This window comes from Arvicola amphibius, chromosome 4, assembly GCF_903992535.2.
Source record: "Arvicola amphibius chromosome 4, mArvAmp1.2, whole genome shotgun sequence".
NCBI lineage: Eukaryota > Metazoa > Chordata > Mammalia > Rodentia > Cricetidae > Arvicola > Arvicola amphibius.
The window spans coordinates 142,935,482-142,962,241 of NC_052050.1; the positions used below are offsets into that span (position 1 = coordinate 142,935,482).

The 26,760-nt window shown below is 42.4% G+C and overlaps 1 protein-coding gene across 6 annotated transcripts in view; it reads left to right on the forward strand.

Annotated features, from left to right (window-relative positions):
* Nucleotides 1-26,760, forward strand: part of Unc5d (unc-5 netrin receptor D) — a 511,352-nt gene that overhangs the window by 446,717 nt on the left and 37,875 nt on the right. For all 6 annotated transcript variants that reach the window (XM_038327783.1, XM_038327784.1, XM_038327785.1 and 3 more), the window contains 3 exons: nucleotides 3,319-3,696; nucleotides 7,845-7,929; nucleotides 26,416-26,584. In XM_038327783.1, coding sequence (XP_038183711.1) covers nucleotides 3,319-3,696; nucleotides 7,845-7,929; nucleotides 26,416-26,584 — 632 coding nt within the window. The remainder of the gene's footprint in view (nucleotides 1-3,318; nucleotides 3,697-7,844; nucleotides 7,930-26,415; nucleotides 26,585-26,760) is intronic.

The window sequence follows — 26,760 nt, forward strand, 5'->3', positions numbered from 1 at the left end:
ACCTTGAGCCTCATTACCCATGCCATGCCTTTTATTTCCCTGCATAGTATAGGTATTGCCTCTCCTAGATGTTGAACAGTTTCTGTGCCCACCATCTGTTGGGTGGACAGGCTACTGAAGTGCAAACCCAAACCTGATACAACAGCAACTGAGACATGACTGGGAGAGATGGGCTTCTCCCCTTGGCTTTTATTTCTGGGCACCTCTGTGTTAAGCTGTTATTGTTGAGCCAGTATTGTGTACAAGTCCCCATGTTTTAAAGCCAGTTGTATTAGCGTATGAAACAGCTATGAGGCAAAGCAGTTATTCTGAGTCACCGCTTCACAGCTATAAAATGAGAATGCTAACATCCTCCTCACAGTGTTCTTGTGAAATCGAGTTTGCCTAGAATAACACGGGGAAGCCCTTGGCATTTGGGAAGAGCTCATATTCTGAATATAGCACTAGATGGTCACATGTCCTCTGGTCAAGGGATATCAGCATGTTCTGTGGAACAGCAAGTAACAGATACAGGATGTCGGCAGTGGCCTTTTCTGAATATGCTTGGGGAACAGTGATTTACATAAGTTGGACATGTCTCCTTTTGGAGGAGTGCGTCAGAATGTTGGTGTATTATGAATCTCAAAGAATCACTTCATCAGAGCATCTGACCATCCTGTTTATTTTTGTCTAAGAATTTCATAAATATCATGATAGAAGATAAAATATCTTTCTATAACTGTTACTCTCCCTATATCCATTGACAATGAACTTCATTTTTATAGACTGTAACTTTAACCTCCTCTGTCCTGAAGATGATAGCTTCATGAACACAACTAGTACCCCAGGCAGGGGAACATCAAGAATGTTAGGCAGAGTGGTGTCCCAGTCTCATTTCTGCAATGAAATTGTAATAAAATACCTCAAAGAAAAGAAACTAAAGGGAAAGAGGGTTTATTCAGCTGGCAATTGCAGATGACAATTCCATCATTGCTGGGAAGTCAAGGTTAGAATCGAAAGCAGCTAGTTATGTCCACAGTTTATAGCAGAGAGAAATGAATGCTTATGTTCTTACTTGTGCTCAGCCCACTCTCTCCACTCTTATAGGGTCCAAGACCTGAACCCAAGGAATGATGCTGCCACAGTGAACATGTTATTTCCACATTAGTTAACATAATCCAGACAGTTACCCACAGACATTCCCACAGGTCAATCTGATCTTGATAGTCCTTCATTGCGACTCTCTTTTCAGGCAATTCTATGTGTGTCAAGTTGCCAGTTAAATTAAAACTAACCTTTACAAGTATAATCTGCTATGGTGTGGTCAAATACAGCCTCAGGAGGTGTAAAGCCCTGGGTTCAATGCCTAGCACTGCAAAATAAATAGACAGATAAGAAGATAGAAAGGAGCCAGACAGAATAGCATGCTTATATTAAAAGAAGAAATAGGCTTCTAAAGAGAAGATAGGGGTAACCAGAAATGTGTGTGTATCTGTTTGTGTGTGTGTTGGTGGGGGGAGCAGGTAACTGGCCCTAATCAGGCTTAAATTAAGTTGCCAGTCAACATTTTCTTTTGTAGATTTGTGCATGTGAGTGTGTGTTTTGTTTGTCAATGTTCTCTCATTCTATTTATCTAGTTCTCTCTCTCTGTCTCTCTGTCTCTCTGTTTCTCTGTGTGTGTGTGTGTGTGTGTGTCTGTGTGTCTGTGTGTCTGTGTGTGTGTCTGTGTCTGTGTGTTTCTGGTGATGGGACCCAGGACTTCACATATGCAAGGCAAGTTTTCTACCACTGCGCCACGCCCCTAGCCTTGTACATACATCTATACCCAGCTACGTTCCTTGTCTGTGCTGTCTACATTTCAGAAATAATTTCCCCCATATGCTAGGCAAGTCTTTTAAGAGTAGTCAAAGAGTCAAAAAATTAAGCTTCGGAAGGTGGGAGTTTGTGATCAAATAGCCAGGAGATTTAGGGCTATGAGATTTTGGAGTCTCCATGGAAACTGCTGTTTCATACTGTTTTCAAATGTGTTACGTTCTTCAGTCCCTCTTTTTCTTGGGAAGACCACAGACAAGAGCAAGGTTATCATCTGTTGAACTCAGTGTGGTTCTGTTCAAAAGGACTGCTTGATGGTGGCTGCATCTCAACACGACAGCCCAAAGATGGAGAAAGGGCATCGTCAAAGGGCCATTAGCACTGCATTCTCATGTCTTATTTATTTTCTCTGTGACTCTTGGTTCTTAGCGCATCACGACACACCGTGCAAAAAATCAAGGTGATAGATCCTCTCTTGGTGCTTGTACAACTTAGGAAAATAGAAAAACAATAGAGACTAATGCAGTACTGCCTAGAACTGAAACATTTTCAAAAATATCATATTTGAAACAATGTTTTTTTGCTCAGGTCCCAAAGGGAAATTTTTTAATATGATTTGGGTTTCAGTTTGAGCTGTCGTATTGATGAACTGACACGGGTGGGAGGCTCGGGAGGGAGGGATGTCCGCTTAGTTACTAATAAATGCGATTACTTCATCACGAGGAAACAGGCTTCTGGTAACACTTGGCTTGGGAGAAAAAAAATAGTGAACCCAACAGATGATTAAAACCCCAGTCCAATTTCTTCTGTTTTTATGAAGATCGTTTTGTTCACTTGTTTTAAGCCAGAAAGGCTACCTTTCTGACATGCCTCCCACATACAATCCAAACCAATCTCCGCTGGAGCGTTCATTCCCTGCCAGAGTGAGGCATGTGATGTTCAAGGACATTGGCTCCTCAGACAGCGATTGGTAAAGTCCCCTGAACTATTTTCTCTGAGCATCTCCCCGACCCAGCTCCAGGAACCACTCAGAATCCCACAAGGGATTTCCCACAGCCTCTATGGTCATATAAGCAGCACTAAGAGTCACCACACTGTGGCATCTCTTGCTATTTAAAAAGAACAGATGTTATTTTGCTTCAAACTGGATTACAAAACATCTTCCTCATTTCTTCTTCTTCTTTTTTTAATACCTTTTCTTTGCCAGTTAAAATAATCACACAAACACTACCTGATACAGCCGCCCAATCTAGTGTCCGAATTCCTTATCTTGAAAAGAAGGCATGCAAAGAGTCCTGGGTATGAAGGGGTGGGGCCCATGGCACTCAAAAAGCAATCTGGAAGGCCAGAGGTTCCCCATTCATTCCCCAGACACTGGTGTGTGACTCCATCTGGGTGAGTAGAGCCAACTGCTGCCAATCAGAACACCCAACCCCCATGCATATTCTCCGTTAATAGAAGCAGCAGCAAAAGAGGAACGGGGTGTCTTTTAGTGTCTGAGTGACAGATCGATCTTGTCTTAACCAGGAAACTCGCTACTCCTGAATCCGGCTATGCAGCCGGACCTGACGGTGAGCCGGACATACAGTGGGCCCATCTGTCTGCAGGATCCGCTCGACAAGGAGCTCATGACGGAGTCCTCGCTCTTCAACCCTCTCTCTGACATCAAGGTTAAAGTCCAGAGCTCATTCATGGTTTCCCTAGGAGTGTCGGAGAGGGCCGAGTACCACGGCAAGAGTCACTCTGGGACTTTTCCCCATGGAAACAACCGCGGCTTTAGTACAATACATTCCAGAAACAAAACACCGTACATCCAAAATCTGTCGTCACTGCCCACAAGGACAGAGCTGAGAACAACTGGTGTCTTTGGCCATTTAGGGGGGCGCTTAGTGATGCCAAATACAGGTGGGTGGTAAATGTGTGTTTCTACCTTTTCCTTGTTTGTGTAAAGGCTTTTTTAAAAATAAGTATGCAGTAAGGTCCCGCAGATTCATGTGGGAAAGCGTCAAATGTTTGGCTGTACTTGGTGTACACACAGCTCAAAAGTGCTCCTGGAATAGGCGGAGCCTTCTCTGTGCCTGCAGGGACAGAACAACATGTGTGATGCTGCTGATAGCCATCTTTTCTCAGGCAGTATGGGTGCGCTGCCGGCTCTGAGACCCTTTGTAGTATGTTACCTAAAGGATGATAAGGAGGAAGCAAACACAATCCTTTGTTACAATCTACAAGTGACATACCTATCCAACATGTGTGTGGTGTGTGTGTGTGTGTGTGTGTGTGTGTGTGTACATAAACTCACAATTTAGTGCAAGAACAGTCACATGACTCATTTTCTGGCCTACGAGCCCTCTCTATGGCAGTGACCCTTGATAATCACATTGGTTCTTTTAAAATTATTATTTCATTGGTTCTTGGCAAACAATGAGGATGAATCTTTGGATTACCATTTTTGAAATTCAAGCATCAGTTGTAGACCTATGTCATAAGCACAGCTAGTTTCTAAATATGTGCTTCCCTTCTTTGAGTTTTAAGAGAGGAGATTTTCTGGATATTTGGACTGGATATATTGGAACCCTGGCATAGATCACTTTCAAAATGGTATCCTAGCTATAGATTGATCTTCAGGGTTGCTGCCTGAGACCCGAGTAAAGGAAAAAGCAACTGGTTTCTCTTCTGAGTCCTAAGCCATGAGAACTAGACAGTGTGATGAACCCCAGGTGGACATTGATGGCTGAGAGGGACATTGAATCTGGCCATGTTCTTACACAGAAATTAAATATAAAGCCAAGGTTTTTTTTTTTACTTATTTATTTATTATGTATACAATGTTCTGTCTGTGTGTATGCCTGCAGGCCAGACCTCATTACAGATGGTTGTGAGCCACCATATGGTTGCTGGGACTTGAACTCAGGACCTTTGGAAGAGCAGGCAATGCTCTTAACCGCTGAGCCATCTCTCCAGCCCTAAAGCCAAGGTTTTAAAGAGTGGAAATGGCCACCATTTTATTTTATAAAATGAATTCTGGGGCAGGGCCAGTCTCACAGTATGAGACCCTGTCTGGTGACTTTCTGAATTGAAACTGAACTTCTCTTAACCTGACAGATGTTGCTTTGCTCTGCCCCAGATTACTTGTGTCCTCTCATACACCGTTTCAAGATATACTTTATTTCTGAAAAATTACGTCTCCTGCAGCCCTAATAATGATGATGTTCTCCAAATCTTCCTTGCCTGTGTTTTAGGGCACACTAGGACTCTTGATTCCAATATGTTTGAGTTCACATCTGAGTGTCAATCTATAATGTCACTCTAACTTGTGGCTCTGGAGGATAACTGGCCAATAGGAGACTCCTTGTAGAAGGAGGGAGCCAGACATATTTATTATATGTTCTCACAGAGAAAAGTGAACATATAACCCTTGTCCCACCACAGACTAGAATGTGAAATCAGAGTTATATATGAAAGCCATTTAGTCATTATGCCTTTATCTTAGTTCCTCCCCCACATTCTCATCTTTTTATTAGAGAGTATGTTTACAGGGCACACAGGTGTCTATATTTACATATATCGAGTGAGTGCCAAGACCAAAACATTCATTGCCCATATTTGCTTAATTTTCATTAAAGAAACACAGAAATAAAAACCAGGAGAAACAAAAGATGTTTCTTTCCTCTTGTCTCTCTTTGAGGAACATTCATATTATATAAAATAAAACTCAGTTCGCTTGTCAGTCATAACCATGAGCGGGAAGTTTTCAATTCTGCTGACAAGAACCACTGGACAAGATTGCAGGTGTACAGTGCAAATGAGGTTTAGGAAAAAGAAGTGTAGGGAATTGAAACATGCTCCTTGTTATTTGCGGGGCATAAATGCAAACTATGCCCTGGGGAACTGGAGAGCACAGAAAGCATGGCAAGGAAATTAGATTGCTCTAATGCCATCCATCCCAAATTGCCAGCCAGTGCACTCTGGAGATCATTTATTATGCAAAATATGAAAGAAGAAACTCAGACAGGTGGTTCTGTTGTTATACCAAATTTAAAAAGAAAAAAAAAACACCTGTCAGAGTAGCTGGTATCATTGGGGAGCTGCAATTTTTTTAAAATCAAAGGGAATTGGAGAATGGCATGTCGCAAATGGAGACTTCTTGAAGGGACCATACGCATAAAACATCCCCACTGCGTTTGCTTTTTCATAATCTGCAACGTGCCACCAACACACTAATGTCCTCTGCCATCCTTGTTCCTGTGATGAGCTGTCTTCAACCTCCATGTTTGAGGGCTAATATAATTTATGATCGAAGGAGAATAAAAAAGAAAGAAAATAAAAGAGCCAATGAACGAGCTTCTTGATTCAGGCTGAATTTAGGAAGAACCTGAATAAGGCTTCAATCTAAACAAAGGGAGTTCAGCTTACTTGAAAGAAATGAGATATGATAGGATCCACAAACAGCCCCAGGCAATGACAGTTGACACAAGACAGCATAACTCAGAGCCTGGTTTTATGCTAAAAAGTTTGAATCCTTTGCATACGTTTTCATACTGGTGATATGTTTATTCTGTGTCGGGGAATGTGCTAAGTGTTGTTAATGTAATGTGACACAGTTGTCTGCTAGTCTGCTGAGCTTCTACAGATAAATCTTCATATTTCTGTGTAATCACAGTATAGAGATCCTGAAGAAGAGACAATAGAGAGAAAAAGGCCAAACTAAGATAAGGTTGAATGACTAGGACATAGGTTCTAGGTGACTTATGAACATCCAGAATATCCCAAGTTACAGTCCGTCTTCAATACCAGGAAAAGATACCTTCAATGGAGACCATGCCATTCAGTAGTTGCAATTAAGGAAGAATAGCAAATGGAAGGAACATCTGATTGGAGGTCCCCAGCATGTCAATTATAGTTATCCCACTATTGATGTAAAGATGCGGAATAGAAATGCATCTTCTTACTGAAAAGCTGTGCTCAGGATTTCAATGTGCCCCATTCTTACTTCTAGTGAAGGATATTGACAGTCACGAGCGTGTTACTGAATAATGATGTAAATGTGAATCACAAATGACTTGATTCACAATAAGTCTCGCACTCCTTGACTCTGTAGCTGCTGCACACACAGAGAGAAGAACAGGAAAAGCTTGTCAACAGCAACCTGTAAGCTTTCTCTGCCATTATCTCTAACAAAAGGAATAAGGGTGAAAGCGGCATTGCTCAAAGCTTAGGAGGATGCCCAGAGGTTTTTATTTTGTGTGGCGTTCTTACTGTTTCTCTAGTTCATTTCTGTTTATAAAGAGAAAGTCACACTCAAGAGAATCCCAGTTTTTTCCAGTTGTCTCTCTTTGTCCAAAGTAAAAAATTTTCTTCATAGTCATAAATAGGAAATTGGAGACATTTCACACGCGGTAGTATAGCTTCACAATGACATGACGTGTGTGGTTAAGTCACTGTCTCTCCTTTGACACTTTCTGACTGCTGTTTGCATATTTAAAGTCACATTGATTACACAATGACACAGAATACTCTAAAACTACTCAGACTCGTGCTATTCTTCCTAATTCCTTTGAAAAAGATGTGATAATTCACATAGCCCATTCCTCAATTTACTTTCATATGTTGCTCATAAGACTATCTTATTCCAGGTTCAAGGAAAATATTAATTTACCCATTATCCCAGACACCCTCTCTGGAATTGAGAACAAGACATAGAACTACAATTTTTTTTTAATTTGGAAGAAAGTTAGTTGATGGACTGATAAAGTCTTATGTTGTCAGGTATATTTGGTAGTTTCTGGCCTTGGGATAGGCATTCTTTTAAGGGAACTGAATGATGCTGGCAAAATTTAAGATAAAAATGAACATTGAATGTTCTCTCTTTTGGTCACTGATATACAGCAAGGTTTTCCTCATGTTTTTAAAAGGTCTTCAAGGTTTGTTATTTATAAATCATAAATCAGCAGGGTAAACTCTTTTGTGTGGGCATCAATAGCATGCTTCAGATTAATTGGGCTATCTTTGTATGACCTCTTGGCTTTTTTTTCCTTCTTTTTTTATTGTCTTAGGGGTGAGTCTTCTCATACCTCATGGCGCCATCCCAGAGGAAAATTCTTGGGAGATTTATATGTCAATCAACCAAGGTGAACCAAGGTGAGAGACTGAGAAGGCCAGCATATTAATCGTTCCTTGATTATCCAGTGAGACTTCTGCAGAAAATCTGAGTTTATTGTTCAAATGAGGGAAAGAGGTCTCAGGCTGAAGCAGTGACTATTATAAAGGAAATATATATACAGTTCTGCATTGCATCTTAAGGTTACTGGCGTCTAAACAGGAGGCACCAAGTGGGAAACAGTGAACTGGTAGACAGATACACTACCAATAACTGTACTTAAACTTCCCCACAGTGTCGCCTGCAAACAGAATTGAATGAGCTTTGCAGGTGCTGCTTGGTGCACAGCACCGTGTGGGGTCCTCAAATGATGCAATCCTGACTCTTCAGGTTCATCAGAAGGCCCACTCCTTACAAGCTGGGAGACAGTTTCTTAGACGATTTTCCTAAGTGTTGAGAAAAATAAATGTGCTCTTCCACAGCTTTCAAGTCTGACAGATTTCAACAGCATTAAATTCAATTACATGAACAAATACAAATCTTGTCACATACTCTTTTTAATGAAAGTAGTTGGTTATTTTCTTACTGCAACTCTAATATTTCTAGAAGTGTTGCCTTCTTCCTTACAAGATAAAGCTAGCTACTCTTTAGAAAGCATATTTGTCTCATAAACTGGATACATACCTCTGGCATTTTTAGTCATAACATCTTGGTTACTTTAAAATAGATTTTCTGTTGTTGTTGTTGGTATGGAATACATGAAAGAAAAATACTGGAAAGAAAAAGAGCCAGAGAAACAGATGGTTGAAACATAATTTTTATAGTGATTTATACAGAAGGATTTGTGGGTACCCAGTGGTTCTACATAGCTGTTCTATGGGGTTTAAATAGAATGCACGACAATATTCTGCAAGCTGGTTATTAGTGAATCTCTCAGGAGATTTAGCGTGTAGCTGTGCTAATGTGTACTTGAACTATGTCTTTGGTTGTGTAGAAATCAGTCTACCTGTATCCACCTTCCTAGACAGCATAATAGTCTAGATACAGATGGACAAGCCCAGTTGGTTAGCATGGACCTTAAAAGGCAAAAGGTGGCCTTTGTAGATGATGGCTTAAGGAACCGCAGCTGGCAGATTTTGGAAACAGACTCAGAGATTAGCTTTTTTTTTTTTGGCATGCAGTACCAGGCATTGAGCCCAGGCACTCAAGAAAACTAGGCAAGTGTTGAACCAGTGAGTTGCATCCTCAGCGCAAGGGACAGAGAGAGCTGTGGAGAGTTTCACACAGTCTTAGGGAAGTTAGTTACTTGATTGAGGTTGCTGTCTCATCTGTATTGTAGTGTGGAGCTGCAGGCCGGCTTTTCGTCCTGCCTGGATCCCACATGGTTAGCTTATGCCCCGAAATAACAACACACAAATTGTATTCTTTTAAATACTGCCTGGCCCATTATTTTCAGCCTCTTATTCACATCTTTACTAACCCATATCTAATAATATATGTAACACCATGAGCGGTGTCTTACCGGGAAGTTTCTAGCGTACGTCCACCTTGGGCTGGAGCTTCATCTCGTCTGGCTTCTCTCTCAGGAGAGGCACGGTGGTCTGCCTAACTTAAGAGAGGCGTGGCATCTGACTGAGCCATCTACCTCACTTCCTTCTTCCTGTTCTGCCTACTCCACCCACCTAAGGGCCGGTCTATCAGATGGGCCAGGCAGTTTCTTTATTAATTATCCAATGAAATCATCAGATATATAGAAGACACACCTACATCACTGTATGTTTTTAAACTCATCGTCCCCCCAAATGTCAAGTGGAGTCATTCCCTCAGCATCCACGGAGGTTTGCTTCCAGGACCCTACAAAGACACCAAAACCCTAAGATGCCCAAGCACCTTATATAACGTGCCACAGGATATATCCCATCATGCTCTCTGTCACCTGTAGATTACTGAAAATGCCTGATACCATATTGTGCTGAGATTAAAACTCTGCCTATTTTCAGCACAGATAAGATACCTTGATTTGAGGTTTATTGTCTACAAATGTGGAAGCAGAGGATACCAGGCACTTACTGACTAAGGGGAACCAGTCAAGCCTCCCTGAGTCATGACCTTCTGCCAGTTCTGACTTCCATACCCTTTCCCTTCATTGTAATCGATCTTCTGGGTCTGTGCTCAGCTCCTTCCATTCAAACCCATCCCCAATGGCTTCCACCTCATTATGAGAGCCTGCCTAGGGCTACTTCACATTTTTCTGAGACACCTAATTTACAGCGCACCTCCATCCCTATCTCTTTCTGGAAGCTTCCCCGTCCTAAGAGGTCAGAAAACAAAATGTGCCAACAGGCATCAAGTATATGAGGAATTAAAATGCTCAAAAATATTGGCAAGGTATGATTGCATAGGGCACCCTGCAATTTTAAGGTAAGACAGAATATTGCCTATGAACTCACAGAGTCTAATAACCTTGAAAGACAGGTTGGCCTAATGAGGTCACTCCATGGGTCACCCTTTGCCTTTTAAGTTCCATGCTAACCAATTGGGGTTTTCCGTCTGTATCTAGACTATTACTGCTGTCTAGGGAGGTGGATACAGATAGGAATGGTTTCCCTAAGATTTTACATCAGTGATGTGTGTGTTTTCCTTCCTATTTTACTGTGGAAATATAGAATGGTAAAAAGCACATGTTTTCTATTGTAACCTGTCAATGTGTCTTGTATCCTGATGGAATGGTCACTCTGGGCTGCAGACTAGCCTACTTCCTTTGCAATCCTCACCCCCCCTTTGAGTGACACCAAACTATTTGCAAACTGCTAAAAATATAAAATGCCTTTCTGTTCCCATTTTTTTGTTTGTTTGTTAAGCTGAGATAAATTTTTCCGTCTAAGCCAAGAAGCTGCTTTAGATCTGTGTACTTTAGCTTTTAATCTTCTGACTAATCAGGAAAAGGCATTGTGGTGTCTTCCTTTGTAATATCACTTGAAAACCCATTTTCATTTTATTTCATCCATCTGTCCGCATAAACTTGCCTCTAAATCTGGCACAGAACAAAAATCTGCTGCCCCATTTCATCCCATCGCTTTGTGTCAGGGGTGTGAGAACTGGCTTTGTTGGTACTGACAATGTCGCCACACAGAATACAGCGGATCTTACAAATATCTTTACGCTATATTTAGATTCAGACCTACCATGCCTTGCTCCTTACCCCATTTCCGTTATCCCACTCTGTGTTCCCCCCCCCCCAGTGTAGAACTCTGTATGATCACTCTAGGCTTTCTGCCTGATTTTTATGGCTGTGGATAGGGAATTAAAGACAGAAAACAGCCCTGCTATTAAAGGAATCTCACCTGGCTCTATTTTCAGGCTTCAAAGTGTGTGTGTGTGTGAATGTGTGTGGTGTTCACGTGTGTATTGGTACATGGATGTGTGATTCATGTGCAGATTTCCCGGACATGATGGCTTGAGGGGTAGCAGGTGGCAGAGGGCTATAGCAACAGCTAAGAGTTCACATATTAAACTGTAAGCTGAGACAGAAAGAGCACTGTGGAGAGCAGGAGGATTTTGAAGCCCCTAACCTTGCCAGCTTGCGGGCCTCTGCTGCCCCTACTGCCTGATGATACAAGGAGATAAACCTCCTCCACCAAGGTCACGTCTCCCCAGCAATTCCATCAGCTGGGGAACAAGTATTTCAAACCTGTGTCTATGGTGGGGGCATTCTCATTCAAACTGCCACAGCTCTCAAAATGACCACCACAGCTCTCAAAATGTTTTAGGGTTGGAGCATTTCTGATTTGGGGTTTTCAGGTTAAGGTATTCACTAGGTACCATTGCAGTAGAAAGAGTCATGGGAGTAATGAAAATAGAGTAGGTTCTGAATGCACCATACGGGCAGACTTAAGACAAGGAGGCAGGAGGGGGCTGCTCTCTGTAGATGTCATCTGAGTCCTGTCTGAAAAGATGAGAAAGGGGTCTTAGTGGTATCGTTCTCTCTAGGGAAATTTTGTGATGGCTGTAAGTCGAGGGGTGTGGGAGGGGGTCTTAAAGAGTGACCAGACCTAAAGGTTTGTCCCTGGTTAGAGTCACTCTGGTGTCACAACACTGCTTTAATTGTCTTTCTTCCAGCCACATCTCAGCCTTGCTACAGACAGGAGAACTAGCTTCATGCTATAAACATACTGGGATAGGATGACCTCCGGGATGGGGAGTGGACTGGACCCTAGAAAGTGACTGGTAATAGTATCAGGGCCTTCAGGGGAGATTTGCAGATGAGAAGCCTCTGGTTTCCCGATGGAGGCTGCACATCATCTAGGCCACAGGCTCCTGACCTAGGGGCTCCATACACACGGTGACTCAAGCAGTAGCTCTCAGTGAAGTTCATCTCAGCTTCTGCATTCTCATTCAAAACATCTGGGTTAAAGTTTTTGTTCTTTGGTTTTTGTTTTATGTTTTCTGAGATATCATGGGTGGGTGGGGGATTTCATCCTTTATAGATTAAACAATTTCTAAACATTTTATAAAAGTCAAATTCGGGTATTTAAGTAAAAGGATTTTATGCTGTGGCCCTTTCTAGCTATCCTACAATAAGAACATTGTATGTCACATTAGATAGCCCACTCCTCCTTGCCCAGCTTTCTGCAGCCCACCCTACCAACGGCTGGAGAGTAGATAACTGGACCAGAAAATTATTATGGGGAGCTTTCTTCTGAGAAGCAATAAAATGAAACCAAAGGCAAACATTCATTTCTTTTTCCAATTACACTGTCATGTGGATATCCCAGACCAAATGCTTAGACCAGCATCGGAAATGTAAGTGATCTTGCTGACTCCTTGACAAAAGGACACATATTTTGGCATTTGGGTGCAGTAAGGATGGGATATTTCAACTATTTTGTCTCCTAGATTTGTGTGTGTGTGTGTGTGTGTGTGTGTGTGTGTGTGTGTGGAATGATATAGTCTACCTAATGGGTACCAATTTTGGAAAGGTAGAAGTAGGTCATTTTAAACACCTTTTTAAAAGATGCATATATAGTGGGTGTTGCTTTTAATAGCAGAGTGTGAAATAACATCAAATGCTAAGAAGGCAGCAGGAACTCTGGAATTCTGAGAAAAGAAGATAGACTTTCTTTCCCAAGATGAGTTTCTATCAAACTATCAACAGCTTCATGTGGGTTTGATTTCACAGTAGCCACACATACACACACACACACACACACACACACACACACACATAAATGGAAACACACACATATAAATATACACACATATACTTCCTCTTAAACCTTGCTTATACAGAGCATGTGCAGAAAAATGTCCTTGGCTTTGTTTGGAATAACCTTATTTTTAGAAGGATAAGAGGAAAACATGAATACATACATTTTTTATCAATAAGATTAAAAGAGAGACCAGCTGGCCATTATAGCAGATATGGAGGTTTACGAGAAGATATGTTTGCAGTGATGTATGTTTATATAAAACTAATATTTGAAGCCCTTGTCCTAGAAGAGCCTCCCACCCTAGTTCAAGACTAAACAATACATTACTCAAAAGCCTCGGCTTCTTAGGAGATAAGGCATTCTTGATCCCAGATTACTAGAACTATGCAATAACCCCCATCTGATCCTAGCCACTTGAGCCAGGCTAAGAGCACTTGCCATTCACTGACCCTGACAGCAGGCGGCTGGGCAGGATGCTGCTGGTGCTGCTACTGCTGCTGGTGCGGGTGGTACTGATGTTGCTGGTGCTGGTGCTGGTGCTGGTTCTGGTGCTGCTGGTGCTGCTGGTGCTGCTGGTGCTGCTGGTGCTGATGCTACTGGTACTGGTGGTGCTGTTGCTGTTGGTGTTGCAGATGCTGGTGCTTCAGGTGCTTCTGCTGCTCCTGCTTCAGAGACAGTTTGGCCTACCCAACACTATTCACCATCCAAACGTGGCAACTCATTTCCAGTTGAAGCTACCGCTCTCTCTGTAGGAGAAAAATAAAGAAGAAATATCTCATAGTAAATGTTGTGGACATGTAGAAGAATTTCCATGATTGGTGTTGTGAGTGCAGTTCAGTCAAAAACTGTGACATGTCAGTTGTGTTCAGTCCTATGGACCAAGGAGAATATGATACCATAGACAGGAGGTGGAAGAGAAATGGTTGATTTATGCAACACAGAAGTGTTTGGGACCCAGTGGGTTTGTTGTTGGTATTGTCTGTTTGTTTTATCTGTATTTGTGGAATTGACAGGACTCAGAAGCTGATTAGAAAATTGTTGTAAACTACCCCATTTGATTTCAGAGATTAGCCAGTCACAACGCAAGGCCAGTTTCCAACTGCCCTTTGTACCTGTTGAGAGAGACCATCTCATCTAGAGGACCCCAGCATCCCTCCCATGCATCTCGTCTAGAGGACCCCAGCATCCCTCCCATGCATCTCATCTAGTGGACCCCAGCACCGCCCCCATGCATGCACATCGCTCCCTTCCTTCCTGATTAAACAAGAATGTGACTGAAAAGAAACAGAAAAAAGAAATCACATTTTAGAGGGCCATAACCTCATAGATTTTTTTTTCTTGCCCTCTCCAAAGACCTAAGAGAATTGGCTATAAAATTAGAATTACTTATAAGAAAATGACATTGAAAGCTATTCTCTTTACATACCAATTTATTTACCAGCTCCATGTTAACAGGTTCCAGGGGAAAACCTTTGGGGATGGGGGCATGATGGCTGTCCTAGTTTGCTCCCTGTTGGTATGACAAAGACCATATCCGAAAGCATCTTGAGGAGGAAAGGTTTCTGCTCATCTGAGAGCTCTCGGGTCACTGTCCATCAGTGAGGGAAGTCAGGGCAGGGACTAAGACAGGAACTGAAACAGCATGGTGGGATGCTGCTTACTGACTTTCTACCCCTGACTTGCTCAGCTTGCTTTCCATCCAGGACCCCCGCCCAGGTTTGGCACTACCCCAACCCACCCACTCAGTAAGCCAGGGCCTCCCACATCAATGATTAATCAAGACTTGCCTATAGGCAATTTAATGGAGACATTTTCTTAATTGAGATTCCTCTTCTCAGATAATTATAGCTTATGTCAATTTGAAAAAAAAAAAAAAAAAAAGTAACCGGGACAGTGGCAAAAGCAAGGGAAGAGAGATAATTTCCAGGCCCCATATTCCCAAGAAGTGAGATGAGCCTGAGATGTGGGCCACAGCTTTTCCAGGCCAGTGCAGTGTTCCCCGGGGAGCTGTTGCCAGTAGTGGCCACAGGGGACTGCTGGGGCTTACAGACAACTGTTGGCCAGCTGCTCACACACATCCACTGCCACTGGGAAGTTTTAGAACTGCTGCTCATCTGGTTCATCTACAATGAGCCCACTAAGGATTCTTATCTTTAAAGTCATTCTAAGTCAGCTAAGAAAACCATCGCTACCTTGCATCCGATGATTAAGTAAAAAGATGTATGTCCTCTCTTTGTTTCCTAGGAGAACATCTAGGGCATACATTTGTAGAAAACCATTGGGAAACTGACAGTGTCTCCCTTCCTGGGCAGACTAGGTGTCCGAGGTCTCCTGCGTGCGTGCGCTCATTGTTGAATTGTCCCTGAAAATGCTCTCACAGACAGACCCAAGATGATAGTGGGCGCAGACTCAAGTTTTTCACTAATTGCCTAGGTGTTTCTTAATGCCATCAAGTTGACAATCAAAATTGACCATCACACCGGTCAAGCTGTATGTATGTACACACGCAGAGAGGGAGACATTATTGCTGTGCATCTGAAAAGCAAAGCAAAATCCTAAAGGAGGAAGGATGGGGAGGGAGACAGAAATGTGAATTCTGCCTCTGGTTGATTTGATGGTGAGGACCTGAAGCTTCAGATTTGGGAGACCTGGTATGGGTCACTTTCAGAGGCGTTATCTACTGACTCATCTTCATAAGTGCAAGCCTGCATAGATCTATGTGCCCTTCTTGTGGAGCTATTGAGTGTCCTTGTCTCTAATCGTGAACATTTTAGATCCCTTCACTAATCTCCACATTGGAGTCAAGGGAGAGGGGATAAGAGAGACTAGGGAGAGAGAGAGAGAGAGAGAGAGAGAGAGAGAGAGAGAGAGAGAGAGAGAGAGAGAGAGAGAGAGAGAGAGAGAGAATGTGTGAGTGTGTGTGTATGTGTGTGAGCATGTGCATGCTGTGTGTGTGTGAACATGTGCGTGCTGTGTGTGTGTGTGTGTGTATGTGTGAGTGTGTATGTGTGTGTGTTGAAAGAGATGAAAGGGTTGAAGATATTGCCCAGATCTCTGACTTGGGACCTGATGATTAATTAGCAGAGAGAGATTTGCTGGCTGAAGGTCACCTGAGAGTTTCTGATAACAGTTGCTCTAGGAACAACTTTGGATTTCTTTCCAGGGAATTGATTTACAAGAGGCAGAGGCAGAGGGATAAGGAGAGAAGGTGGGAGAGAGAATCGATAAAGGAGAGAGAATGGAAGTATATTCATAACATAATCATGGCAGGGCAAGGTGTGGCCTAGTGAAATGAAATTTTGGTTCATACTCAGACCAGAAGGTATGGCGGTATCCTGAGTTACTGGCATGAGGTAATGATATAGGGCACAGTCTCTGCTTCCCTGCTCCATTCCTCATGAAATATCTTGCTTTTTTAGGTGAGACTCTACCTGCCATCTTGGGGCTAATTGAAGTGTGCTGATGACATGCAACACTTGTCAAGGTTTTATTGCCAACTTAGGCATTGAGATTTCACGAAAAATAAAGAACTGTCAGAAATGAAGTGGCATGGCCCACTGAGGAGAGCACAGAAATTCACACTGCTTGGGTTCCAGTTAGTCCTGTCAAGAGCCAAGAAAACCTTGGGCAAATCATTCTTTTTCTCTAGACCTAAAAGTTTACATATTGTTAGGTATTTTGTGATTTGGGTAGAGATAATACAGTGACTTCCTATATAAGAAGTTCGGTGAAAAGGATAAAAATACCATTTCCTTTTCATTCACTTCCATTCTCATCATTATGTGGCAATGAGTTCAAATCTAGGGCCTAGAACATGCTAGAGAAGTGCTCTCCCACTGAGCTACAACTCAAACCCTCTTTTTCTTATTTTTTTTTTTATTTTGAGATAGGATCTCACTAATGATCCAGATTGACCTTGAATTTCTTTTGTCGACTTTGATTTTAGATCATCTTGCCTTAGCCTCAATAGCAGCTAGGATTACATGTCTGTACTGCCAGGAAGACCCAGTACTGATTTATGTGTATGTGTTGAGCTCATATGTATACATGTTCCTGTATATGTGTGCATATGTACCCATAGATGTCTCTGCTTGTAGTGGCCAGATGTCAATACCTGTTGTCTTTCTCTATTGCTCGTTTTTTTGGGTTTTGGAAACAGCATCTCTCACTGAACCTGGAGCTCACTAATTCCGCTAGACTGCCTGGCCCAGAAGCTGTGGCATCATCCTCTCTAACTCCTTAGCTTTGAGCTTAGAAGTTCATGCCGTTATCCCTAGTTTTTAACGTGGGTGCTGTGGGTCTGACTTCAAATCCTCATGCTTGCACAGTCAGCGCTTAACTGACCACAGCCTCCGCCTACAGCCCTAATTTTTTTTTTTATTACATAAGCAACAGATGTTCTCTGGTTGATTTAGTTGTCACCACGAAGCCACCACACTTCCGGGCTTAAAAGCTAGTCTTCTTTTTTACTTCAGTTACAATGAAAATATTAGTGGTTTGTTCTCAAGACCCTTATAAAAATCAAGCAAAAAAAAAAATACCCCCATTTCTAATGATTCTCTGATCTGTCCTTTATACCTCAAAGTGTATTGTCTGATTCCAAGCAGTGGGATCCTGGCGGGCTGGCACTATAATTGGAAGATAAGTGACCAGTCCAGGAAGACAGGTAGCTTAGGTCACCTTGAACATGTTGGGTCACCATCCACTCCCAGGCTCTCTTTGCTTGCTAGTGATGGATGAAAATGCATAACTGTCCTTGTTCCTCCTTGCTCAGGGCTCAATCCAGGGTTTGATTTTACTGGATTGCTTTAAGCGAGTTTCAGAACAATGTTATTGAAAGCATCAGATGCATGGCATGTCCCTATTCTGGAGATTTGGCATTAATTGACTCTACCATGTGACCAGGGAACTCCTGGGTAAAGGTGATTCCTAAGTAACACAACAAAGCAGGGCTCTGCCAGTACCAGGGGAGTAAGTCGCTGCCATTTGGGAGCTACATTCATTCTTTCATGCTACCTTGCCATGCGTTGTAATAAAAAAAGATATTTATCAAATAGTCTCCTAATGGACTAGAGGGGTTAATGCGCCTTTAGTGGAAGAGTATACTCTTTCCCCCAGTAAAAAAGATGATTTTTTTTCACAAAGTCATTTACGTTGGAATATAATGCCAAAACGAAATACAGGAAAAGGTGAAAAAAGGAGAAAAGAATTCATACATCAATTGTCATTTTGAGACTTGCTTCTTTTCAGAAAAGGCTTTCCCCCAAAAAAACCGGCCCTGCTTTCTTTTCTCCCTCACACCCCTCAGTCCACAAGCACACCTCGATACAAATTGCCATCATTTTAATCAAAGTGCATTTGAAGCCCAAGTGAGCTCACAATGGGAAGTGATTAGAGTGGTCCAGGGGAGTCTTTAATTAAAGATACCATTGACAAGATAACAATGGTTCTGAATGCTGTTAACAGAGCGAAGTGGAAAGCACACCTTAACTCAATGAGGGGAAAGCCCCTGGTTCATGGGTTTGATTGCACATTGTGAGCAGGCACCACATACTGTAATTATTTTTATTTGTGTGGCCATCTCTTTTATTGCCCATGCTGGAAGTAGAAATAACCTGTCCTATTAAGATATTTAATATATATCATCCTTTCCACTCCACGTAGTTATAGTCTAATAAAAATGCCAGAAGACACTAGCCCTCGGTAAGGCTACCTCCATGCTGCGAAGACAATCCACACAGCCCTGGGAAGACATGAACCATCCACTTCCTAGCCCCCTGGGTACAATCTAAGTTAAACCAGCATACCCTCCCAGGTGCCCATAAGGTTACGTGCAAACAGGAGCACCTCTCTGGATAATGGAGCAGCGCCTCCAGCAGCTGCAGCAGCTGCAGCATTGAAACCCTAATAATGAGCAGCACCTTGATTAGTTCTGCCATACCTGGGAGATAATACAGGACAAGGAGCAGGAACACAGGATGCCAACATACAAAATGGTTCAACAGTAACAGAACAGCTCCCTACAGACTCACCATGCTGCTCCTGGGAGTTGTGCCTGTTCTTCCCTTATGCCAAGGGATTCCCCAGGTATGACTAATGTGCATGACCTTGAGGAGCAGACACTGCAAACGTTCCAGAAGGAACTCAATGAAGGGTCTTAAGAAGGCAGGAATGACAGAGTCAGGAAACCTGAGACTGTTGTTCTATTGGCTAATGTATGGAAGGAGGAACCTTGCCTCAAGCACCCTGCAGCTGAAAAATACCAAGAAATCCTTTTAGCTTAGTGGGATCTCTGCTACTGAGAACTGTAAGAAAACGCTCGTTTTAAGCCAATTTGTTTGTGCTGTAGTAATAATAGGACAGAAACTCAGGTCTCCACTTGACCGCTGTACAAATCCTAATATTCTGTCTTCCCAAGGCTTCCTCTGCTAGAACAACTCTCATGCCAGAAGTTGCTTACAACTCCAGCTTTGGGGATAAGGTGTTTAGTTCAAACATTCAGCACTTGCCTGGCATGCCTGAAGCCCTGGTATCTAATCACTAGATAAAATTCCACGCTTGAAAAGTATGCCCCACGGAACAACTCTGCCCCCTCTACCCCGTGCTCAGAATTAACATACATACAGTCATACTCACACACATCCACTCACTCATACACACACACACACACACACACTCACATACAGACACACACATTTACACACATGCACGCGTGCACGCACGCGCGCGCGCACACACACACGCAGTCAGCACTAATAAGGTAGTAGATCCCTTTTCCAATTCTGCCTCAGAGTGGACATGTGACATTGGCTTGGTCTTATCCCGCTACGCAGCAGCATCCCTGCCACTAAGCACACCAGACCCTGGGCCTGATTTCTCCCTAGGTCTTCCTGACTCAAAGGAAATAAGATTCACATTTCCTCCAGAGAAAGCTGTTTCCCCATTCAAAATGTAAATGAATAAACAACTTACTAGATATTAAAACTGTCACCGGCGGCATGATGCATAGGTCCGTTCCTCTCCCTCTCCCCTCTTTCACAGCGAGGCATCATTTCGCTTCTAAAAAGCCCAACACTGCATGAAAGATGAGCCTTAAATCGTGTCTAGGAACTGGTGATTTGCACATGATTTGTGCTTCCTTAGTATATAATTGGTAAACACCCTACGAATGTGGTGGTAAACTAAAGCCTTTTAACATATGCAAACAGTTTTAATCTCTCTCACTCGGTTGGCTGCTCGTTTCAACAAGCTCAGACAGTCATTCCCGGTGTGCGGCTCCTTCTCCTCCCACCACCTTCCCCTTTGTGCTGTCTTCTTCCCGGGATCCTGTTTTAGATAATACCATGTGGGTGATCCAAATCTTTAAATCCTTGAATGGCTGAGATGCACTTTAGTCCCCCGTGAGTTGTAAACGGGGGCTGTTTTAATCCAGTGTTCTCATCTGTGCTCCCTGACTAATGGAATACAGGAGCTTAGATGAGTTCTGGCATTATTTCCAATCATTGCTAATCAACCTATAACCTGAAATCCCTGCCTACGAATAGATGCTGCTTACAAATCGGAGACAGAAGGGGTCGGCTACAGAGGGACATTGCTAACAATAGTAGCATCAAAGACCTGAACACTGAGCATTAAACTTGACCAGCATCGGATTCCATTTTGCAAAGCCTCTTCCCCGTAATTTTCAGAAGACTAAGTCCCTCTTATGTGCCAGGTTCCTTTGAATATTTTCTTAAGAACAGCACAGTTTTCAAATATTAGTGCCAGGGACAGCTTGTAAGTTAAAGAAATTTTCCTGTCCCTAGTCCACAAACACGGAATAGAACCTTTACTGGAGGTATCCAGGAATGTAGAATTAACTTTGCCGCCTGAGGAATCCTGAGCCACATTCCTGTTTGAGACCTCTTGGAGACAAAAAGTGCGGACTCTGCTGTAACGAATGGGGGACGTCGCCCACTTTCTCCTCTCTTCAGCTCCTCACTACCTATAATTTCTGTTTGGGTGCTTGTTTTTCTCAACCTGCGTGGGAGTCGTGAGAAAAAGTTTTCAGCACATGTGTTCATGATCTGAGATAAATTCGTGAGGAAGGCTAGCTTTAAAGAGCCCGGCTCACTTGCAGGTCTAGAGTGTTGCTTTCCTGGGGGACGGTTGGTAATCTGTCGTCAGAGCAGCACAACAACCAAACAAAAACAAACAAAGCAGCAAACTTGAAACCTGAGGGGTTTTGCCCCCACCATAGTGATTTTAGTACCCTAGGTCAGAACGTGGCTTTTAATGAAAGAGGAAGCAACTAGAGAGTCGGTGAGGACAGTGTGTCTGCTCAGCTGAAGACTCTGAAAGGCTAACACAGCCTTGCTTTCAGGGGTCTAGTTTTAGTGCTACAGCCAGCGCCTATCTGCCTTTTATGCCTGTCCCACTAAAGTATGATTTAATTATGTATTGACCAACGGTCTGACATAGCAAAACTATCATCACTCTCCTGTCTGGATTCCAGAATGACACCTGTGGGGTAAAGGTGATCAAACCTCTATTCAATCTATAGTCTAGGCCGTAAGGAGGAGCAGTGGATGGTGATACCAAGCAGGGCAGGCAGCAACCAGGAAAACCTATCTCCAAATTTAAACTGGCTGTTTGGGTTTGAATAAAAATGACCCTTTACAAGTTTAATATCGGATCAGCAACGTTGGGTTAAAAAAAAAAAAACAGTATCTTAGCCACCTACCCGTCCTCTGTCAAAGGTCATCAATGTTGGCAGTGGTGCACAGATGGGTGAGGGAATGCATCTCTATCGGGCAGACAACACTACCTGCAGCTCGTGTTTCATGCAACAGAATTCTGAAAAAAGATTCTACTGAGTATCCTATTTCCATTCAATCATTCAATTTCAACATCTTAAAATTTGAATAATGAAAATTGGAGACTGGTAACAGAATTTTTGTCTCCTGTGATCAGATTGTAAGGGCCAATGTATATTGCCTTTGCTGTATTTCTCTCCCTGTATGTTTATACAAGTGAGTAAAATACATGCATGTACACATGAATGAAAGGTTTGTAATCTTTGTGGACAAGATGCCCCTTTATCCCAAATATTTCAGCATATATAACTCCAAAGCTGGAGTTATCTTTTGTGACTGCAGCATGTTTATCAGAGACAGACAATTAGCACTGGTAAAATGCTATGACCTACTAAACAAACCTACTATTTATTTCACCTTTTATCAGAAGAAGGCTCTTCATAGCAAATGAGCACCCAAGATAGTTCCTTGTATTTGATTGCCATGTATCTTTAGTCTACGTGAAGCTGGAGTTATTCTGTCTTGGAGTCTCATGTCAGTGAAAATTAAGCCTGCAGAATGACTGTGTTGTACATTTTCTAGCAAACGGGCCCCTTCTCATGTTTCTCGGTGCTGAGATATAAGTTGTGCACTTTGGGAATGGTCAAGAAGGGATGTCAAGCTCTCTGCACTATACCCCATCTCAGGATGCGTCCTGTCTGTTCCTTTACTACTGGCAACATTAAGGTGACAATCTGTGTCAAGTTGTACATGACAAATCACCCATGTAACGTAATAGTTGCGTTTTGTAATTAGCAAGTACCTCATGGTAAGTGCTTTGGATCTATGTGGCTCTTTAGAACTCCCACACACATCCCTCCAGGAGGTTTATATTATTTCTAAATCTCAGGTAGATCAAGAATTACTCTGGCTAATGGCTAAGTGATGGTTTCCTACCTTTATCCCTTAGTCTTTCGTTGTTCCTAACTTTTCCTTCTTGTTCATTAGTCTATATCAGTAGTTCCTATGCATTCTTATGTAGCTTGGTGTGTCCTTGTCCTTTGTACTTTTATTTACCTTGAGTCTCAAAATGTTTCAGATTTGATCATTGGTCGCCCCTTCAAACTGGCTTCTGTGTTCTTTTGAGCAAAGTTTGGAGGGTTTACAATCAGTCCGGTTGGACAGTAAGAATACCATAATGAACAAAACATTATTTTAAATCTCCAGCCTCATGGAGAGTAAGTATGTCTCAGGGTGACACAAGAACAAATGAGCAAAAGGGACAGTCAATGAGAAGGCACTGAGCAAAAGGAAAGCTGCAGCCAGCCCTTGGGGTGGGGGATGTTCCAGTTCCCAGGGCATGGGGAAGGAGCACCTCATTAGTGGATGCCTTTTCCACAAAGACCTGAATGGGACAAGGGAGTCCGATGGCTGTCTGGAGGACATGCCTTTCAGGCAATGCCTAGCACTGCAGTGCAGCAAAAATAATCCCAACTCCTTGAGGTGAGAGCAAACTGGCATGTGACTGAGTTGAGAGTAGACTGGAAGGCAATGACAGAGCAAGAAGACCAGCCTTGTGGCCAGAGTTCTTTAACTGCTGGTGATGTACATTCCTAAAGCTGTGAGCCTTTTATTAAAGCTTGTATTGATTGACACATTGATAAGTTACCAAATAAATGTGTTACCTCAGCTGATCAAGTTCCTCTAGAGATTAGACTTGGATCTCAAATTATCTTTACATAAAGAAGATCTAAATTATATGCATATATGCATGTGCCTATAAATGTACATTTGTGTATATATATATAGATGGAGAACAATATACACGTTATGTAACAAAGGTCCCAGGCAACAAGGTTTTTCAATCCAGAAAGCAGAATAGGGTGTGTGATGTGATGAACTAGTTCATATTATGGTTCTGAAGTCACGGCTGTTATTAGTTGCAGTTATTATTAGCTTACAGCAATTCTAGAAAAAAAAATGTGTTGCCTTTTCTCCTAGCAAGGACATGAGTCCTGCCTTGTCATACATTATATAATGTGAGAAAATGCAAATGCCATCCAAGCTTTCCTTATAAAACATCCTCTCTGTCCACACTCAATTAAAGGTTTCTCTCTCTAATCCTGTCCTTAAGTGTCCTGAATCATTACCCGTGACTCAACTCGGATCATGCTCTCCATCTCCATCTTTCCCGGGGACGTCACAAACGCCAGAAATTTGGCCAGCAATCTCTTGATAGCAATAGAGACGAAAGAAACAGTCGGCTCACAGACCACAGGAGCTCTGAGTCAGAGATTTAGGGCGGTTCATCTGCATCCCTTTGACTGACATTTCCGTGACCTTATACAACAATTGCATGCCTTCTCAGGTGTGCCGAGGGTTTTAATTAATATTTGTAAGTCTCCCTGATTGCCAAGGATAGACAGTGACAGAGAAGGGCAAATTATTATTACCGATAGAGAGAAAAAAGGAGAGATTAAGTTTTGTTCCACCACCAGAGAGATACCATGATCTACAGGCACTGTTTTCAGAGAAGGAGGATTACATATAAACTTTGATTTATTGGCTTTACACTTACGGTGGGGTCCAAAGCCCGTTAAATGCAAAGTCCCAGCACTCGAATGAATACTCAGAATACTGTGGCTGCGATTGCTGGTCCTGGTTCCATTAAGATTGAGAGGAGTCTTGCTATTCACAGTGAGTGTCCGGGTTCCTCTAATTAGCTGATTTCAGTCCATTTGGCATTAAATAATTCCCCCAGTTCCCATATGTTTGAACAATATGTTCAATGAGGGGGATGATTCTCTGAAAGCAATTAAATAGTTCTTTTAGGAGAGATTGTTGTCGGTCACTCATAAGCATCCCTGCTTTTCCTGTCCATGATGAATGTAGATGGCAATTATAAGAAAGTGCTTAACCCTCTCTAATAGCCATTGGCGGCCATTCACACACAGGGCACCACTGTGTGCTGAGAGCACGCACTTGAGTTTCACATGTTTTTCAAACCTTGAGTATATTGTTCTAGGCTTTCCAAAGCGTGTTGCTACTGCTAATGCAGCTTTATAATCTCCCTTGCTGCTCCAATGTAAAGGCAGGGGGTCTCTCGGCTTAACATATACTCTATTTGTAGTGAAAGAGCTGTCCTATTTGGACATTTTGGAATAATAATCTTTTTAAAAGCATTATTAGGGCTTCTTGAGGAGGGAAGGTGACCAAATGATCATGTTCAGTTCTGTCTAGGATACAGCGGATGTGGATGTAGGGAAATCCTGCTCTGCTATGTGACCTAGGGCTAGTGCAACAGAAAACTACAGGCAATGAGCCCAGGTGTGGCCATGAAGAATTCGAGGCAGGGTCAGCGAATGGGAACAAAAGGGATCCAGAAATTAATAGCATCTAGGTGATCTCCTAAAAAATGATTTGCCTCCCCAAGACCATGAACCAATTTTATCTCTGAGAACCAAACTTCAACTTTACGCTTCCAGGGCTTTCTCTGGGGATCCAGGATGACACATTTAGATGTCTTTCTGAATGGAGAGAATAGAAGCATTGGTAGTATCTGTCTGACCTATATCTCAACATGCATTGCTTACCTGTGAGTCCACAATGACGTTATTGGCTCTATCATATTAGTTCTAAATGAACACCCACAACACAAGTGAGAGAGTTGGGAGAAATGAAGTGGGCTTCCTGTTATGTTATTTTTGCTCTTTCTGGGGATAACTGAGTAAAACTGAGGGGTGGAAGAAGCCTTAATGGCCCAGTATTCCATTCCCAATATGGGTGGTGTGAAGGGAGCTAGTAACAAAACAGAGGGAGTCAATGAGGTATGACCCCTTTACTGAACTTTCACGTGGGTTTGTCTGTGCTCCACTAGCGTTTTCATTGTAAGTAATTCACAACATAGGAAAACTTGAACTCTAGATTTGGGTGAAATGACTTTAAATTAGGATTGGAAATAGAGTTGAAAATTAGATGTAGTGTACATGATTATATACACTTATAGCTCTCCACTGAGCGATCAGTGTGAAAATATTATAAAACTGATATGTTTGTACATTGCAGAAATAAATGTTTGTAAACCAGAATCATCGTGTCTAATTTGTATATACTCAAGGTAGTGTTTTGATGCATAATAGCTTTTTTCCTCATGTATGAGCACTAAAATATTATTGAATATGTTATTTTGAGAAAGGGATCTGGATTTATCACCAATAGGAATATGCTAATGAGAATGATAATTGAGGAGTTTGTTAACGAGAATGATAATTTGTTAGCTGGTATTGGCTCTGCAGGTGCCTTTTAGGATTCTTTTATTCTTTCCTTCATTTGCAAAGGACTGTTTGTCACTTATTTGTTGATTTGTTGAAGAGATCAGTTGAGATCTAACTATAAGTAGTCTTAGGCTATGCCCCATCCTCCCTGTCATTCTACAGAGGGATCTCTCTCTACTTATAGAATCTCCCCATCTGTAACTAAGTTCTCATTCAGAGTCCCTCATCTTTTACATGCTTCCCTGTTGCATTCTTTCTCCTTTCTAAAGCCTGCAGTCAGATGGATCTGAGGTACTCCTGAGTCCTGAAGTCACCTGTGGCCCTCCGGATATGCTCGTCACAACTCCCTTCGCGCTGACCATCCCGCACTGTGCAGACGTTAGTGCAGAGCACTGGAACATCCACTTGAAGAAGAGGACCCAGCAGGGGAAGTGGGAGGTGAGATGCTGCGTGGGTTTTGTATTTTTTTAAATGGAATTTGGGTTCTATGGATGGTTCAGATTTTATCTTCACCATTCTTATTACATTGGATCAGCTGTGAAATAGTGAATGTTTGCTAGTTGCCAAGCAGTTGTGGTATGCATTTTATACAGTCCTCTAGGTGTTTGCTAGCT